Source organism: Aspergillus luchuensis, chromosome 5 (assembly GCF_016861625.1).
Source record: "Aspergillus luchuensis IFO 4308 DNA, chromosome 5, nearly complete sequence".
In the NCBI taxonomy this organism is placed as follows: domain Eukaryota; kingdom Fungi; phylum Ascomycota; class Eurotiomycetes; order Eurotiales; family Aspergillaceae; genus Aspergillus; species Aspergillus luchuensis.
In genome coordinates this window covers 5,871,980-5,889,821 of record NC_054853.1, presented here as the reverse complement: position 1 = coordinate 5,889,821, position 17,842 = coordinate 5,871,980, and the positions used below count along the sequence as shown (strand labels likewise).

Sequence of the window (17,842 nt, the reverse complement as noted above, 5' to 3'; positions counted from 1 at the left end):
GCGGACGATGGAGCTTCGCTGATAAACCCTGCACGGTTGGGGCCAAGATGAAATCCTCGAATGCTGACGCTCAGATCGATTTGCTTCCGTTGGCTTCACTGATGCATGAGACAACTTGATAGCCTCGCATCTGCACCATAAGGACTGAACCTTGTCCCCGTTTCTCCATCATGCGAACCCCCGATGGTCGGGGCGCAGTCCATCGAAACAGCTAATATCCGACAACGACCTAGCGCGGTTCAAGAAATTAGCTTGATTAAACCAAATTGCGCCTCGATTGCAAGGCACTCAAGGTCTGACAGGCCGGGTGGAGATGGCCGCCAATGCGCCCCCACTTGCCCTCAAGCGTGGCCGGGAGAAACCCGGTGATCCTGTTTGCGACGCTAGCTAGTCACTGTAGCCGTGCTGAATTCTAGAATCCACGCCGTGCTGATGGAAGGATGGAAACCAGCCCCCAGAGTCATGGTTGGATTACATCACTAGCCAGCGTTAGGGTGTACAGCCATGATCCTCGCATTGGCTGTTCACATTTTTCATTAACTGCCCGCTCCTGGCCCCTAAATCATGGATAGATGAAAAACCCGATGGGCCCCGGAGCCAGTTCGTCGTCTATTATAGGAATTGTTTCTCCCACGATGCCCCTGAGTGTACCCAATTTTCTGTAAAGCCACAGATATGTCCAGTCCCTTTGGTGAGCCGCCCAAGGGCCTCAATCTCGAGGAGGACAGCACGGGGAGAAACGATGCCGTCGTCGTCTGCATGTATGCCCTGGCCTTTGTGACCATTGGCTTTCGGTTATTTTCCCGGATAAAGGTCCAGCAGGCCAACATAGGACTTGATGACTGGCTGATAATAGGAGCACTGGTATGTTGTACTTCTTCGTTTGAGAACTGTTGTTCTAATTATACTACAGTTATCAGGTACAGCCAACATGGCTTGTGCAATAGCAGGTTCGTAGTAGCCCACCCTACTTGACAATATACTATGCTGACATTGCTCTTAGGAGGACATTATGGCCTTGGGAAACATGTTTGGGTTGTCACTTTAGATGAGATAATCAACATGGTGCATGTAAGATACCCCTTGATAGCCTTCTCTTGGTATATATCGAGCTCACATCAATGCTTCAGATACTATACGCCAACGTGCTCCTTTATATCCTCACTGTTCCCCTCATCAAAGTCTCCATCATACTCTCATATCGCCGACTCTTTGGTATGCAGTGGACCATGTGGGCTTGCATCGCCCTGTCCATCGCCTACTGGATAGGCTGCTCAGTCGCCTTTCTATGCTCTTGCCAACCAGTCTCATATTTCTGGACACAATACGAAAACCCCCTCGGCGGTTACGTCCGATATGATATTTACCCGTTCTACATTGCTCATGCCGTCGCCAACATGGTGGGCGACCTTCTCATCCTTCTCGTTCCAATTCCGCTAGTCTGGCGCCTGAAGTTACGAGTGGGACAGAAGATCCAAATTCTAAGCATCTTCCTTCTCGGTGGCTTGTAAGTCGACTAAAACACACCCCTGCCCTCCCTCCAATCAACCCCAACTAATAAATAACCAACAACAGTGTCTGTGTCGCTAGCGCCATCCGTATCTACTACTTCACCTTCATCAACGACGTTGACGTGACCTGGAACCTGGGCAACGTTTTCATCTGGTCCAGTGTTGAACCATCCATCGGCATCGTCTGTGCCTGCCTCCCCGTCCTTCAACCCCTTTTCCGAACAATCATCAACCGCCGGAGCATGCCAAACCGAACCACCACGAAAGGTGTCCGCTTCGCACCCGATATCATGAGCAAGATACACGGCGACGATCGGAGACAGGCACGAGAAGATGAAGCCGTGTTAACGACAACGTCAGTACATATCGAAATGGACGGTGCAGGCAAGGGAAGGATCAGCGATGAAGAAGAAGCTATGGGGTACGATTTAATGTCTATCAAGGTGCAGAAGGATTTTCAAATGGAGGAAGAGCATCGTCGATGAGTTTTTGTGGTGTTATGTTGCGGGTGTTCATGGGCATCTTTATATTCTGGAATGTTTTATTTAGCATATGGGTGGGGTTATTTTCGAGCTTGTACATACATAGACTTACTTACCTCAAGGTATATACCCCTCCCTCCCTACTGGGGAGATAATAAAGATAATCTCCACAAAGGCACAATGTTGTGTTGCAGGTTGTAATTATAGTAGAAAGGTAAAATCTTACCTTGACTGCAGATACTTGAATCAGGGATATACTGACTAGTAATTCGAGCCGAGCTGGTTGGATCGTTTCATGTGTCTACTAGGGCAGATGCTTTCTTAGTGATGTTATCTGTTGTATCTTCCCTATTAAAAGAAGTGAAACCCGCCAAAACATATATAAAAGCAAAAGCAAAAACATACGATACAAGATATATCTTGGTGGCCACCGAGCATCCCAGATCAGTAGTTGCTGCTTTAATCAGTTTATTTAATCATTTTCAGGGTTATTGTGGTAGAATAATCTAATTATCAGGATTAAGGCCATCGAAATAATATATTGTAGTAATTAGTATAAGAGTCATAAGATTGTTAATAATAGTTTTATACTTTTTTAATATCTATAAGATACTAATTTCCTTGCATGAGGCTTTCTACCCTGGTAAGTATATTGTGATAGAACAACCTAGCCATCGGGAGTAAAATCATCGGGATGACGTATTATAGTGGTTCTGAGAGTCATGAGATCATCGATAGCGATTCTACAGCCCGCCGACACCTATAAGGTGCCAATTCCTTTGCCGGGGCCACTGATCCTTGATCCTTCAAGGATCAGTCTATTTCGTAGATATAGGCTACCTTTGTCATTATTAGACGAATCTATGTCGTTCAGTGGCCGATTCCTTACTTAGTCAACAGGCTTTCTACCCTGACAAGTAGATCCTATCACATAAATCCTATCACACAGTTATCTAAATGTTATTAGGCTAGAGATTTACCACTCTAATTAAGCGGTTAATAGAGGAAGAAGACAAGGACTGGAGAGCTGCCGGTAAAAGGTCATTCTTCTGTATAGGACTTGATAGCCTTAGATAAATTTAAATTGAACACAAGCTAATTGAAATTCCCTTTTTCCCTTCCTGTGTTCCCAAATTAGTATTACCTCTAGTCATTTTCAGAGAGCAACTCCCGAAGTGGTGCAGTAACGCTGCTTAGAACGTGCCTCAAACCCTTCTACTGCGACATAGTAATGGAAGTGTTCTCCAATAGCCTAAGTACTTAAATCAGTGAATAGTGTATCTCTGTCCTCCATTACCAAAAGATCCACTATATTCCATGTCCAAGATTGCAGCAACAACTCGGAAAAAGTCAATTCAAGGTTCTGTCGAAGGTTTGATCGTCCACTATTTGAGGTTTAGACTTCGAGGGAATCAATAGTGGAAGAATAACCCTATTGGCAGGGAGGAAGCGATATGGTGGATATGTAGATCGAACCATGGTTGGGCCGGGCGGAATAAGCTGCGGAGTTGACGGATTTAGCGCATTTCCGGCATTCCACACGCCATCGCATTACCAGAGCGAAGGTACCAGACTGTCGGTGCTGAGTATAAAGTATGCCTTGGAAACCATATGTAGCCCTATCATCGGCACATGCGCAATGGAACTATTTCGGGACACTACCTTTGGCAAGTTGATCCGCGTCCTCACACGAGGCCGAGTCCTGCCCTATCCGGAAGAGACTTGTCCTTCAGCCTGATCCTTGTATGTTCAGCACTCGCAAGACCCACACGATCCCGAGTTCAGCTCGGAGCCAACAGACTCGTATGGTCTCTATACGGTCTTGTCGCAGGCGACCCAGAGCCGCTCCTATCATAGGCCAGAAAGTGTGGTGAAAGGCGGGGACGACTTCAAGATAATCACATGGCGAGAGTCAGGGGACAGCGAGGTGCGTCTAATACGCCGAATTTCCTTTTTGCAGACTGTGGCTAACATTACAGTAGAACCCCCAGAACTGGTTAACTTTAGACCTCGCTGTTGAGTATGACGGTGGCTGGACCTTATGGCAGGGATTGAGAACAGATATATATGAGATATCCTACCCCTGTAAAGATAACTCTTTAAGCCAACAAATAAAGGATCAACCTTACTATCACTTATCTTAACACTCGCCAAACGCGGGATTGGGTTGGGTTTTCAATTTCTTTACCCGCCCACGGGCAACCCAACGCGGGTTTTGACTGTTGAGTATCATGGTCGCTGAACCTTGCGACAGGGATTGGGAATGGTTATATATATAAGGCACCCTGCCTCTGTACGAGATAACTTTTAAAAAGAAAACTAAGAAGAATCAATCTTACCTTACTCCAAAGGAAATTGAAAACCCAACCCAAACCCGCGTTTGGCGAGGTCTAGTTGCATATTTCAGGTAGCTGCAGACCGTCTGCCACCGAGTTCAAGCGTCCCAACACTTTTCTCTGAGTTGGTTCTGTCAAATGATTTGTATCTACACTACTATATGATTTAGAGCTGTATACACTATTATCATGGGCCAATAACAACATATTTGGTCAGCTTCTACTTGAATACTTTATAGAAGAAAAAGAAATGTATCGGCCTATTAAGGGCCTGAACTCCTGATCATTACATTTCCCGCGCAGTGCGCATATTTTATCCTATAATAGTTTACAGACAATGGGATCATACTACCTCGACTTCACGTACATCCTCCGATGTCCTTAGTATCAATAGAGAACCTGAGTAGGCCATCACCCTTCAGATATCGAACTCTGGAATCGGCACATAACCTGGCGGCGGCCCCGTCATCGCATTGAAAACATCCTCCGGAATCCCATTATTATTCACGTAATCCAGCACAGTCTCAAAATCTCGACACGTATGCTGCGTACTAAACTCAGGCGATGGCCATGGTGTCCCTTCAACCCAAGCAAACAAGATCGGATCCGTATTACCAGTGCACTTGATGCTCTCTGCCAGAACCTCCAGACAGTGCGACGCATGCGAATGGTGGTCCAAGTGAGATTCACCATGTAGTCCCGATGCATAGTAGTCACTGTAGACATGCTGTCGTAGGATATCGACACAATGAAGAAGGTGGAACACTTCGGTCCACGCGATGTATGCGTCTGAGCCGTATCCGAGTTCCTCTGGGATCTTAACAGCCCTGGCTGGGTCTTTTCCCATCTTGCGGACTTCGGCGGATGATATAACAATCGGACGGAGTTTTGTGTTGCCGCCGATTCGATTCCACTCGGCGTCGGCTTCGGGGCCAGTGGGGACACGCAGAATAGGGAGGGGTTCGTGGTCGTAGAATGTGCTATTTGAAGTAATCATTTTTTTTGGGGATATCAAGGCGTTCTAAGATTGGTGCTATTGGTTGAATTAGTTAGCATGGCTTTTTTGGACTCACACTGTATCGCGACCAAGGAGTATGTAATAACAACTTACAGTAAGCCGAGGTAGCCTTCCATTTATCTTGATCGCTGAGTCGGCGTAGCGCCATGTTCTTCGACAATGGAGAAAACCAGAAGAAGAGACCTGATATGAACAATATGGCGTTTACAATCGTCCACCGCATCCGGTGAATTGTCGAGGGGATATGTGATGTTCTGCCGTAACTGTATCTTGCTGATGCTGCGGAGGAGAACGACGAGCGAGTATTCTTCGTATCCAGATCCTCCTCGGAGAGCGGAAGATCCAGATATCGTTTTCGATCAGGGTATACCATATTGGGGATTGGGGTTGTAGAAAAAAAAATCCGGGTTGCCCTTTCTTGAAGGGTTAAAACGGGACCTTTGGTCGTTTATGTTTCGGAGCTCACTAGGGTTACCTCCCTGCTATATTTATAGAAATCAGTTTGCAAATCGTAAGTGGGCCCGATACTGCCTTGTTTGTCGTCAATATTATCCTATCATTCTGATACGAAGTACTTCATAGACAAGCGAGTTGAATATTGCGAAGATGTGAAGGTGAAGGGTCAGGCTCGAATTTATATCCAATTTCAGCGCTGCATCCACTCAGCTAAAGGCGTATAGATACATCGAACCTTTTCCGGAGGAAATTATCTATTACATCACAGAATTTCCCAGTGTAATTTGTTTTCAATGGAACAGACTACTCTGGTGACAACATACACTTTTCTGACCAGCCATCTAGAACAGGATCGGCCAAGTTGTTCAATCTAGATGTCATGTAATGGTTGAAACACATAAAGTAGGTAGGGCCAGATTCGTTTGCGGCTGGTTTAATCGATGTATCTAGCAACAATTTAAGTCATCTAATGATATCATGGACTTATTACCTTTGTACAGGTAATCTTCAATTGAATCCATAGTCCAGTTCTTGGTGCTAAGATTGACTTCTATTGTAAGCAAACAATAACCGCAACCGGTAGTGTTATATCATTGATATTTAAAATGATGTCTTTACTACGTGTTAAGAGCCTAGTATTACTAAGTGCGATTTCTGTTATTATCTAATTCTAGGTATGTCCATGGTTAGGGCGAGCCTATTAACGTTGTGTTACGGAACTTGATAAGAATGATACATGTATATTCTAGCGACTTATTAAAATTGAGCTTGGTATGGGCGAGTAAGTTGCCCGCGTGAAGCAACCTCTCTAGGACTATGGGTTATACATGCAAAGGAGAGAAAAGCGCGACGAGTAATTCGCACGGGTAAGGGCACATTGGGATTATACTCAAGTGTGCACGAAATGATACAGCAAATTGTCTGCAACTGAGCTGGAACTAATATAAATTTGTAATGACTTTGGATTGTCTCTGCATTTGCGCAAAGATATGGGGAAAACCATACAGGGACAAAAAGCCCTATCGAGACAACTTTACGTAAACCATAGAAACAAAGGAATTCTCAGATTTCACTCAGGAAACGGCATAGTACTATTGATGCTTCAGCAGTCTTCCTCAAAACACACCGACGCTGCCTTCACCCCTGGTGTTGTACGGGGTTTTGGCTCCATATTCCTATGACGTTTGCAATAGTTAGACCAGGATACAGTCAAGGCTATCATAGACTGTACAAAGAATAATGTTGGGATACGAATTCCACATACTGGGAGGGTTCCATGATAAATTAATAAAGGACTTAACAATTATTGGAAAACCAAGATGACTTTTGGTTCATGTAGACACTACAACAGCTATCCGGCCGAAGGAACTTATTTATATCTTAATTGTGAATCACTATATCCTCAAAAGTAGAGTAGATTTGTAATAAACTGTTATAAGTGGCCTACAGAATGGAGTGGCTTTCAGCGTACGTAGTAGGTTCCTAAACATTCGATACGTCACCACACCACTTTCTATGACACATTTGTTTAGTTTCGCTTACCGTGACTGGGATGTAACGTCTCTTTCTAATGTTAGGCTAACTGACTTAAAATTGCAGGAGGGATAGAAGAGCAAAATTAACAAGTTCTTGCCCAGCAAAAAGAATGATAAATAACTTAACGGCAGGTAAGTTATAAACCCTCCCTTCAAATGTTAAAGGCCCCGCGTATATTATAGGACGTATATGGGGGGCCGGCGCGGTGGGTGATTACGTGGGTTACTATGGTGTAACCTCCCTCCTCCCAAATATGCTTAACATACCCTGGGGTGCGGGGCCCGGCATTCCGGCCTTGCAGTTGTTGATTTCCCATTCCTTCTTCTACCTTCCCCCGCACCATCCACGCGTCAGGATAGTATGCGCGTCTTCATCTATTTATCACTTAGGATCGTGTTCTTTCAGCGATATCTCTGCGACAATTAATTACCCCGTGAGCTAGCCCCCTGGACACAATAACTAATTTAGTATGGCTCGGAAACGGCCACATCCTCCTTCTTCTCCCTCATGTGCTGGCGCTGCGTCGTCAGAAATGGCCGGTATAGTAGACCTCATGCGGCTATCGCAAGGCAGTTACCTCATACGGCGAAGAGGCATTGATTTTATCACGAACTAACCGCCCTGAGAACACCTCCAAGTCATACAATCCAAAGCAGAAAGAATCGATCGACTGGGCTAACTAAACACATTGAATTTCCAGACGGCGAACTGGTCACAGAACATAAACTCGTTTTGTTCCTCAAAGAGGAAGTACTCAACAGTGAAGTTCGATCCTGCTGGTATAAGAAGCCCTATACAACAGAAGAAGGCGAGCCAATTATCCGTACTCTGGGGAAGTGTGCTGTACAGAGCTATGTGTCCGCTATTATAGACCTCTGGTCGTATCAAATAAGCAGCATAGTGAATTCAAACCCAAATCCCTGTGGTGAGGCAGTCGCTGCGCTTTTCGCCGATCATGCGAGCCGCGAAAATCTACGAAAGCGGGATCAATATCCCCACCCCGTTGTAGAGAATCGTCAAATATGGGCTTCTGGCATTCTAACCCGTGATGTACCCCTTCCCATAGCTCATATACGGACTGGGACTGTTTATTGTCTTTCATTGAGGGCGAATGGCTACCCCGTCCTGTCAACGTTTTATCTTGCAGGAACAGACTGGGATCCTATAACAAAGTTAGCATGACCAGTATGAAAACGTTGAAAAGCCGTGGATCCGAGAGTGATTTCATACCGAGTTAAAGATTTTTTGAGCATCCTGCGATATTTTGGAGTGGTCGGAGGTCGCCATGAGCGGGCTTTTATGTTTGTGTTGGGCAGGGATATGGAATTGGGGAGAATGAGATGGTAATGTGGTTACCTGGTAAATGGTGGGTTTGCGAGGGGTGGTGGTGGTGTAGATGCTCACAGCTTAACAATGAACCAGTGAACTTAAATTTGTTGCTGCCTCACTGGATGACACTTCGCGCTTATGATGATTAGCAAGCGCCCGCTCTCCAACACAATAAGACAGCAATTATCTGCGACATCTCCCGGTCAAGCCAAGCAAGAATGCGACACAATACAGGCAATCAAATCACCAAAACAACAAATCATGGAGCCGATAAGCGTTCGTCAAAAGCCAACTAGCTTAGCGGCGTCTCTTCTTACGCTGACTGCGTGAAGTGACTCGTTGCTTATGTCCCTTGTCCCGCTGTTGGACCTTGAGTCGCTGGAGCTTTTTCTCCAAGGAACGTATTTCCGCATCTGGGGTTCTCGTCGATGGTTCGGATTCTTTTCTCCTATGACGTCTTTGTGGACGATCGAGGCTTGATATAGACGAGCCAGAATCCGTATCGCTGTCTGTTCGCTCCATGTCAACCGGCCGAGTACCGCGTCTGTACCTGCCGGAAGGATTTTTCCGCTGGGAAGTACGGGTTCGGCGCCTCGGAGCATCATCTGATGAGCTATCATAGGTCTTGTCGGAACTGCTCTGGTCCCAGTATTACTCGACATCATGCCCCCAGAAAGCATTTTCTAGCTCTTTAGCTTTCAGGTAGATCATCCGATCTCCGTTAAAACTGTTGCCGTTGGCAATGCGCCGAATAAAACCACGACGTTCTAATGTGACATTACCATCGTTCCATTTCACCAAGGCCCTGGTGGAGAACGCCTTCGCCTCTCTCCTTCCCCTAGACCCCAACTGTGTGGAATTTCGGGACCGTGGCTTATGTCCAGTAATATGGTCCCAGATCCTGTATAACAGGCAATACAGGCAGTCAAACTAATAAAAAAGAAATTCATGGATCAACTGTTATCAACTGTTATCAACTGTTATCAACTGTTGAAAGATGACCACAGACACCACAGAGAACATCGCCTTATTAGTTACATCCCTTCCTTGCCCCGCCTGAGTTAGATTGCTTAGGGTTGCCCGTCGTCGTGGCCGCTGCTAACCGCGGTGAGTCTTCAGGCCTAAGTGCCATGGGGTACGCCATGGCCCAGAATGTGCGCAAGAGCATGCCGTCAACAGGGCGGCTGTACATCTTTGATGTCTTTCGCAGCTCATGTGAGCGGTTCCAGATCGAGATGGAGGGGACCAGCGCGGTGGTGGTGGTTGACTCTGCTCGAGAAGCCGTGGAGCAGGCGCCGACGGTCATCTCCATCGTTCCCAACGCCGCCGACGTTTGACAGCTTTACCTCGACGAGTAAACCGGGGTGATTGCGGCCAGACAGATCCCGAGCGTTTTATTTTGGTGTGTAGTACTATTTCTGTTGTAGTACTATTTCTGCTCGAGCCATCCGCGTATTGTAAAAGCAGTCTAGCCGAATTTATAATGATTGCTTCGCGGGGTATAGTGCGGGGGACCGACGTTCGGAGATCCACCACATCACATCCCTGCAACAACCCCCACACCATAAGTTCTGCAGAGCCTCGTATGAACTGACGACTGGATACCTGAGCCACCATCTCACTATATTCCATCTTCCCTTTTAATTTCTTGGTGGATAATTCTACACATATAACAACAATGAAAACAACCACACCGCAGGAGCAGTATGTCCGACATCGACCGGGAGCTTCCCGAGACAGCCGCTTTCGTTGACGTGAAGCTCTTAAACGGCGGCAGTATGACAGCACATTATCACAAACTCCATGCCGGTGAGCCAGCTGTGGAGTTCAGAATGTATAACTGGGCCTTCTACATTTACCATCCGGGCCAGCAGAGACATATCATCTGGGACCTCGGGTTCTCGTCGGTGCGTCACCCGTAATATGGCGTGGGTATGAGGACTGTTTACTCACCAATAGAGGCACATCCAGGACCCTGATGACTATCCGCCCGCAGTCGCAGAAGGCCCCTTCGTCGAGGCCCAGTTCCAGGCGCCCAGCAAGTCAATCTCAGATCAGATTCAACATCGTAGCGGAGTGTCACCGGATCAGATTGATACCATCATTTTCAGGTGCGGAGGGACTTTCCTTGCGAGGCATCGGCAGCAGCCCTGGACTAACTGACCCATCTTCTCACAGTCACGCTCACTTCGATCACTGCCGTCCCATCAGCCGCACGTTCCGCAACGCAGTCGCCTGCTTCGGACCGGGGACGCGCGAGTTCTGTACGCCGGGACACTTGGCCGACCCGACCTCCTTCTGGGACGGCCGATTTTTCGACCCGGAGGACCGCGCGACCGAGAGGTGGCAAACCTTTCTGGGCCCTTGGATGCCCTTCGGACCTTTTCCCCATGCATTGGACTTCCTAGGCGATGGTAGCCTATGGATCATCCAGGCCCCGGGCCACATGCCTGGGAACCTGTGCGCATGCGCCCGGCTGGCGTCTGGAGACTGGATCCTGCTGGGGTCAGATTGCTGTCACTCACGGTATGACCCCTTTTCTTGCCTTCTACCAACAGCGAAGATGCGAGTGCATGGGGGGAATAGGAGGTGCACGAGAGACAAGACGAAAAATGAAAAATTGTGCTCACTGTTACGTTTGGAACTCTATCTAGGGCTCTCCTGGACGGGGTCAAAGACTTCGCCCGCTTCCCGCTCCCCGGAGGCACCCATTTCTGCTTGCACACCGACCTCGACGCGGCGCGGGACACGGTAGCCCGTGTGCGGTATCTGGAGACGCACCGAGGGGTGCATGTTGCGCTGGCGCACGACACCTCCTTTATCGAGGATAGGCAGGATACGGTGCTATTGTCATTGCTTGACGAGGAGGGTCTGGACGGAATGGGTGCTGCCATTCGCGAGCAGAGGCCTATCTAGTCCCCATTGGTCTTATTTATGTCTTCAACTTGAAATCGATGTATTCATTCTGAAATGATTCTCACAGGTCCAGATATTACAGAACCCCAGTGAGGTTAGCGCGGAGGATCCTTCCCAACAGCACAGTTGCACAGATCTATACCATAGCGTAATATGGAGTCTCAAAGGTGCGATATAATAGACCATCAGTAACGCGTTGAATCTACACAGATCTTAGTATTATCAGTCAGCAACACGATAGTAGTTATATCAGGAGGAGAGAGCCACGAGAAATCGTAAGGAATCCCTTCTGCTTCGCCAACAAATCTCGCCTCCGCATTGGAACAAGCCCTGGCGGAAACGTTGAGTCGCTCTTCATCAGTAAACCTATGTTTTATTATCACTGTGTGATTGACATTGACTAGCACGGCAGCACAAGTCCTTCTTGCTCCTTCCCTTCTTCTCGTCTCCCAAATTCTGCAGGAAGCCACGCAAAGCATCCAGACACTCCTAAGCAGCAAGCCAATAGATCTCATGAAGCCCCGCACGTATAGAGAGATCATTGATGGAAACGCCCCAAATGATGAATTGAAAGGAAAAAGAGTAAACCACTCGGGAACTGATGTGCAGAGGTGACGAAAGAAGATACAAATAACAGGAATAAGCCCCATATTCTACACCCTTTATGAAAATGCGGAGGGAGGTAATTTATGTCCAGCGTCCCAGGTGAATGGAAACAACCCCACCCCACCACATTATCCTTAGGGAGAAGTTCTCGAAGCTAACATATGAGGCCAGCTGGGGAAACCCCGCACTGCATGGGATACAGCCCTAATTCATATAGGGATGCAAGTACCTCTATGCTGGTGAATTTCTAGTTGCGATACCACATTCGACCCAAGAGACTTATAATATCACCCAAGACGAATTTGTACATACACAATATACAGTAAACATTCCACACTCAATCTACCACCATCCCTTGCGCATTCACCTTGACCAAACCCAGCATATAGCCCTCCTGCTTAGCATGCTGCCACTCCCTGCGGATCAACCCCACCACCTTTTCACTCCGCGGGACGAATCGCAACTCACTGGGCTTGGGAAGAGTGTTCATCCCCTCCTCGTACGCGGCGTCGGACACATCAACAGATCCGATCTTCCCGTCGTCGGTAAGCGGGGGGAGGATCTCAAAGGCCCATACCAGGCACGCTATGGTGATGAACAGGCTGTTCTCGGCCAAGTGCATGCCGGGGCAGATGCGGCGGCCTGCGCCAAAGTCGAAATGATCGCGGGCGTACGGGTCGGCGTGAGCAGCGTATGCCCCCGCCTTGAGGGGGTGCTGGAGATACCGGTCCGGCACAAAGTCGTCTGGGTTCTCGTAGCGCGCCGGATCGAAGTGTAGCGCGTGTTGATTGATAGCAACGGTGGTGTTGGCGGGGATAAACCAATCTTTATACACAACGTCCGCCGAGGTGTAGTGGGGAGAGCCCAGGCTGTGAGTAGAGGGGACGAGTCAGTATGCGATAAACATCAGGGTGCTTGGGGTGATATACGTGGTGACCGGGCGGATTCGCAGAATTTCCTTCACACAAGCACGGATGTAGGGCAGCTCCGCCTCATCGCGAAAGCTAGGGAGGCGGTCCTCACCCACCACACGGCGGAGTTCCGCGAAGGCTTTCGCCTGGGCTTCCGGGTAAGCCGCCAAGTACTTGACACAGGAGTTGAGCGCGGAGGAGGTCGTCTCGGAACCTGCCTCAATCATTGCTGCAGAGAAACATCATTAGTCCACCCGTCGGCAAGGGGCCGAGAAATGCATGATTAGAACATACTTCCGGCAACAAAGCTGGCTTGCAGCTCGCTGATACCCATTTTTTTATAGTCAGTGTTGATGAACTGCTTCACAAAACAATCCGGGGCTTGGTTCTTCTCCATCTGCGTCCGGAGACGGTTCCAGTATTTCATCCAGATGACCGCCTGTCGGTTGAAGGACCGGAGGGCGGCCTTTCTCCACCACTGCATCCACTGGGGAAGGTATGCCAGCACCTGGAAGGTCTCGGCTAGGTATTTTCCGGGCGTGGCAAATTCGCTGAACTCCTGCATCAACCCGTAAATCTCGCGGATGTCTTCGCATTCCTAAAGGAATGGTGCAGGAGTTAGCGCTGACCTCGACCGGAGGGAGTGAATAAAACAAAACACTTACCCATACTGGGACGCGGCGTCCGTAGGTCGATGTCATCACCACTGGTTTCGAGAAAATTAGCACCGGACGACCGGGGATTTTGACGGCGCAACAGGGACTGCCCACGTACCCGAGGTCGTATACCGTCGAATATGCATGTAGAAATTCTTCTGACTGTCGTTGTCTGTCAGGATATCCCACAGCAGCTGCTTGGCCTCAAACTCCTGCGACGGAATGAATTCGTTGGATGCTTTCGGGGTCAGAAGTTTGTGCACGATGGCACGAAGCCGCCGCCACTCTGCCGAGTAGGGCATAAGAAGGAACCTGAAGACTTGCGTAAATCCTAGTTAGTGGACTGCATGGCGTTTCTTGGACAAGACGCGTCTTTCTCTCCTTACTCACCTCATCCCGCCGGAGAGCAAATCAGATACTACGGGGCTCGGTGCGCGTGAGGAAGTGTGCTGGGACTGCTTGTCGAAAATCTCTTTCACTGCCGATGGACTATTTGCATAGATCCAAACCTGGCGCCCGAAGCGCACCTGGAACAGTTCGCCGTACTCGGCGGCCCATTTGCGGAGTTGTTGTTGGGGATATGCCCCCATGTCAGTGACATTCCCAGCAACAGGCACCTCCCGGAGCCCTTGGGGCAGTTTCCGTGCCTTTCCGACTCGCAGGATCAAGAACACTGTAGTGACAGCGAGAATCGTGACAGTAATAAGAGCCATTGGTGCCAGACGAGGGAATCGGACAGTTAATTGAGTGGTGTACAGGAGTGGCTTTTTGACGGCTGTGCGGCAACAGAACTTGTCAACCTGGCGGGGTAGGGCTATTTGAAATGCAGTGGAGGAGTGAGGCAGACGGAGGGAGGCTGGGGAAACCCAAGCTTTCTCACCCCACATGAATAGTCCACTCTTTTACCGCACCCGGGTGTTACTCGAAACACTACACCGACACTCACACCCTTCAAATCCACCGAGGTCGAATGCCCTTCAAACGCGCGGAAAAGATAATTGGGGCCCCATCGTCTCAATACAACCGCGAAGCCCGCCGCTGTTCACGTGAACATGGAGACCGGGGGAGCACCCAGCTGCCTGCCACCCCCTCGGAGGGACCAGATCTACGTCGTCGTTCACCCCATTGACAGCGGTCAGATCACTCTGCCCGAACGTTACTTTCTGTCCCCCAGTGATCCCATCGCGCGAGAGGGGACCGAGTTAAAGGTCGTCATGGCGCACGACGTCCAGTGGTGGAAGAACCTGCGATATACATGCGGTGTCCCGCCCACTGCGATATACATGCTGAAATTCGACTTTGTATCTTGCTTACTTATCTTATAACTAGCAGAACCAATAAGAATACTTTAAAGGCAGAACCCTACTCTATATGCCTCTCTAGGTTGCCCTAATTGCCTTAAAGGCCCCAATCGGCCTGATTTAGGGTTGCTTGTCCAATGCACCCCATGCGGACCACAAACGTGTGAACTCAATACCCTTGATACCCACCCCAGTGCCGAAATTCACCTTTGGCAGGAATAGCTGCTCATGAGGGTTCACCGACAAGCCTGCTCTTGCCAAGGACATCTAGACTGTAGTATGCTAAGAGCATTCATCTATGCGGGGTGAATGCCAAGAGAAGGCTTCCCGAACGTATGTGGGGTGGATACCAAGAATACCTCACCCTCTCTATGTGCTGTGCGGGAAGTGCGAAAGTGACTATTCCAGTACATGATTATAGTAAGCGGAGTTGAATTATCGTAGTCACCGGCAACCGGCGAAAGAGCACCCTATCTGTCACATTCGAGACTCTGTACAATACATACATCAGTCGGCTAGGGTCTCGGTCAATATTTATACCCGATGATGACTTTGAACAATACAGAGAGATCCTAGTGATGTACACGTCGCTCCGCATCGTATACTACTAGTGCATAGTAGCAGGAGTAGTAGGGCTTTTAGGATATAGTATTGAAACAAGCAAGAATAATAAAAAGAGAAAAACATACAACAGAAGGGATTCGCTGGTGGTCACCCACCCAACTACTAACCTCCCGGCGTGTGGCTTAAGTACGGCTGAGCGGACGGGAAGCCCTGTTTTCCACACCCTGTGGTCGTATGTACTGGTTAAAATTCGGGTTTGAATAATATAGTGTTTTGGAGAGTTTACTACTTGGATGCGTTGCTAATGATCGCGAAGCCAGTCAAGTAGGTGGGTACGGGAAGCCGAATTGAGTCACTAAGACCGAAATGGTGTCATAATTTATTGTTCTATAAGGTCCGATGGTTTGACAAGGTCTTCTGATTTGATTATGTTTTCTGGTTGAATGAGATCTTGAGGTTCTATAGTACTATTTCTAAAATATAATAGTATCATTATTGAAAGACTATATTTCCTGGTTATTTACGTTTCCTGTCTGGGTAACAAACAGTAAACCGACATTGGCGTGGTCTACATTTACTGATGTTCTTTACTGTTCACTATCCTGCAATGAACTTATTTTGAATATGAAGTACTGCAATACTGAAGGGTAGAGACACCGGGGTTTGACACTGACCCCAATCTCTCTGAGACCTAGGTTTATTCTAAGGCTCCTGGCGCGAAATTGCTAAGAACAATGAAGATGGAGCTATCCTGTGTTTCTAGGACCGGTACAACCCCACAACCACAGCTATATCTCCTCACACCCCCCATCTGCAGTAATCGTTGTTCCCAGCGCCCGCATTAACACAACCAACTGCACAAATTTCCTGGAGAGTGATATCGCCATTGGCCTCACAGTGAAACAGGAATCCAGCCGGACTGAGCGGATTAAGATAATTCACAACATCGACGGCGCCACTGCCCACACTAGAGTATTTGGCAGCCAGGATCTGACTGGAGTATTTCTGGTAATCTATTTAAGGAAGTCACAGCTTAGCACGTGTAGTTTTTATCAGAGAATAATTGTAAGGCAGTCATACTGATATCTTCCAAAACATCTGCGCAGTAATTCATTCCAGCAGTGCAGTCTCCTGCCTGGACAGAGACAGCCAAGGCAAAGGCACCGGTGACGAGAGTAGAGACAAGCTTCATTTTTGGTGATTGAGAGGATTGGTAGAAAGATTTTGGAGACTTGTTTTCTTTGGAAGAGGACTTTTGAGATGAGGAGAGAGGATTGTTTGTGGTAATGAATTACTGTTGAAGCCGGAAGAGCAGGGGTTATATATACCTTTCAGTAGACCTAACAGATGTAGTGTTGACGAGAGCAGTATTGAACCCCCTATCCCATTTCAATCATCCTCACAAATCCCGATGCATGTTGAATCACACTAACTAGTAGGTTCTTGCAGGGCACATGTCCCTAGGAATGCCAATAACTGATCGTTGCCACTCAAATCCCGATGTAGTTAATATATAAGTGTTGTCTGATCGTCCATGCAAACTAATTTGTTATACTAAAAAACATCGCATGCTTCGAAGCAGTAGTTAACTAATTCGCTCATTAATATCAAGGAACTGTACATTTCACTGGGTTTCTGAATAGCTGCTACTACTTATCATTTTAGCTACTATTGTGCACGGGATATAAGGAAGTTATTCTAGTTACTATGTGTCTATTGCGGCAGCAGCTAGAGAGACGGGCGGAGAAGGAGAAAGATGAGGTTGGGTTGGTCACTGTCGGTCCGAAGCGTCTCGTTTGAGTTTGGCCTTACGTGTGATAGCTGTGCTTCTTGCATCGGGCAAGCCTGCTGGAGGGCAAGATCCATCTCTGCAAAGCCGGGAAGATTCACAGGAAGCTTCCATCCACGAAGTTGACCGTATTTGTTACTATAGGCATTAGAAAGTCCTCGGCTTGATACATCTTGGTCTGTAGGGTCAGTTCGCTGCTTTGAGGCGATGGTAGATCCGAAGCTATGTGCGGAAAAGCAATGGGGGTTGAAAAAAATAAACCAGCTGATCACCAGCTGATAATCTGGGCTATGAAGTACTTAGAAGCGACTTATGTATGGGAGTAGCTAGCTATACCTGAAGGGTGAAAAGAGCCGAGCCGAGTGCTTGAGCAGCTGAGTGTGTCTCCGAGGATAGGCGGGGTTTGCAGGAGAAAAGAACCCTATAATCAG

The 17,842-nt window shown here is 48.0% G+C and overlaps 7 protein-coding genes across 7 annotated transcripts; 3 read left to right on the top strand and 4 right to left on the bottom strand.

The window, feature by feature from the left end:
- Positions 1-675: 675 nt before the first annotated feature.
- On the top strand, positions 676-1,996 carry AKAW2_51929A (uncharacterized protein; the record flags this gene model as incomplete). Its single annotated transcript, XM_041691913.1, has 5 exons — positions 676-864; positions 914-950; positions 1,004-1,071; positions 1,131-1,507; positions 1,576-1,996. 5 exons carry the CDS (start codon positions 676-678, stop codon positions 1,994-1,996), a joined length of 1,092 nt encoding a protein of 363 aa, XP_041545350.1.
- A 2,751-nt stretch (positions 1,997-4,747) lies between these two features.
- AKAW2_51928S (oxidase ustYa family protein) lies at positions 4,748-5,326 on the bottom strand (the record flags this gene model as incomplete). Its single annotated transcript, XM_041691911.1, has 1 exon — positions 4,748-5,326. The coding sequence occupies one exon, from the start codon at positions 5,324-5,326 to the stop codon at positions 4,748-4,750; it is 579 nt and encodes a 192-aa protein (XP_041545349.1).
- A 2,878-nt stretch (positions 5,327-8,204) lies between these two features.
- AKAW2_51927S (uncharacterized protein) lies at positions 8,205-8,626 on the bottom strand (the record flags this gene model as incomplete). The annotated part of the gene is made up of 2 exons (XM_041691910.1): positions 8,205-8,501; positions 8,570-8,626. The coding sequence occupies 2 exons, from the start codon at positions 8,624-8,626 to the stop codon at positions 8,205-8,207; spliced, it is 354 nt and encodes a 117-aa protein (XP_041545348.1).
- Positions 8,627-9,798: 1,172 nt separating this feature from the next.
- On the top strand, positions 9,799-10,005 carry AKAW2_51926A (uncharacterized protein; the record flags this gene model as incomplete). The annotated part of the gene is made up of 1 exon (XM_041691909.1): positions 9,799-10,005. The coding sequence occupies one exon, from the start codon at positions 9,799-9,801 to the stop codon at positions 10,003-10,005; it is 207 nt and encodes a 68-aa protein (XP_041545347.1).
- Positions 10,006-10,374: 369 nt separating this feature from the next.
- AKAW2_51925A (MBL fold metallo-hydrolase) lies at positions 10,375-11,584 on the top strand (the record flags this gene model as incomplete). Its single annotated transcript, XM_041691908.1, has 4 exons — positions 10,375-10,575; positions 10,640-10,779; positions 10,847-11,194; positions 11,323-11,584. 4 exons carry the CDS (start codon positions 10,375-10,377, stop codon positions 11,582-11,584), a joined length of 951 nt encoding a protein of 316 aa, XP_041545346.1.
- A 943-nt stretch (positions 11,585-12,527) lies between these two features.
- AKAW2_51924S (cytochrome P450) lies at positions 12,528-14,644 on the bottom strand (the record flags this gene model as incomplete). Its single annotated transcript, XM_041691907.1, has 6 exons — positions 12,528-13,059; positions 13,120-13,330; positions 13,396-13,699; positions 13,767-13,807; positions 13,876-14,069; positions 14,148-14,644. 6 exons carry the CDS (start codon positions 14,642-14,644, stop codon positions 12,528-12,530), a joined length of 1,779 nt encoding a protein of 592 aa, XP_041545345.1.
- Positions 14,645-16,420: 1,776 nt separating this feature from the next.
- Positions 16,421-16,814, bottom strand: AKAW2_51923S (uncharacterized protein; the record flags this gene model as incomplete). Its single annotated transcript, XM_041691906.1, has 2 exons — positions 16,421-16,635; positions 16,703-16,814. The coding sequence occupies 2 exons, from the start codon at positions 16,812-16,814 to the stop codon at positions 16,421-16,423; spliced, it is 327 nt and encodes a 108-aa protein (XP_041545344.1).
- Between the last annotated feature and the right edge of the window lie 1,028 nt (positions 16,815-17,842).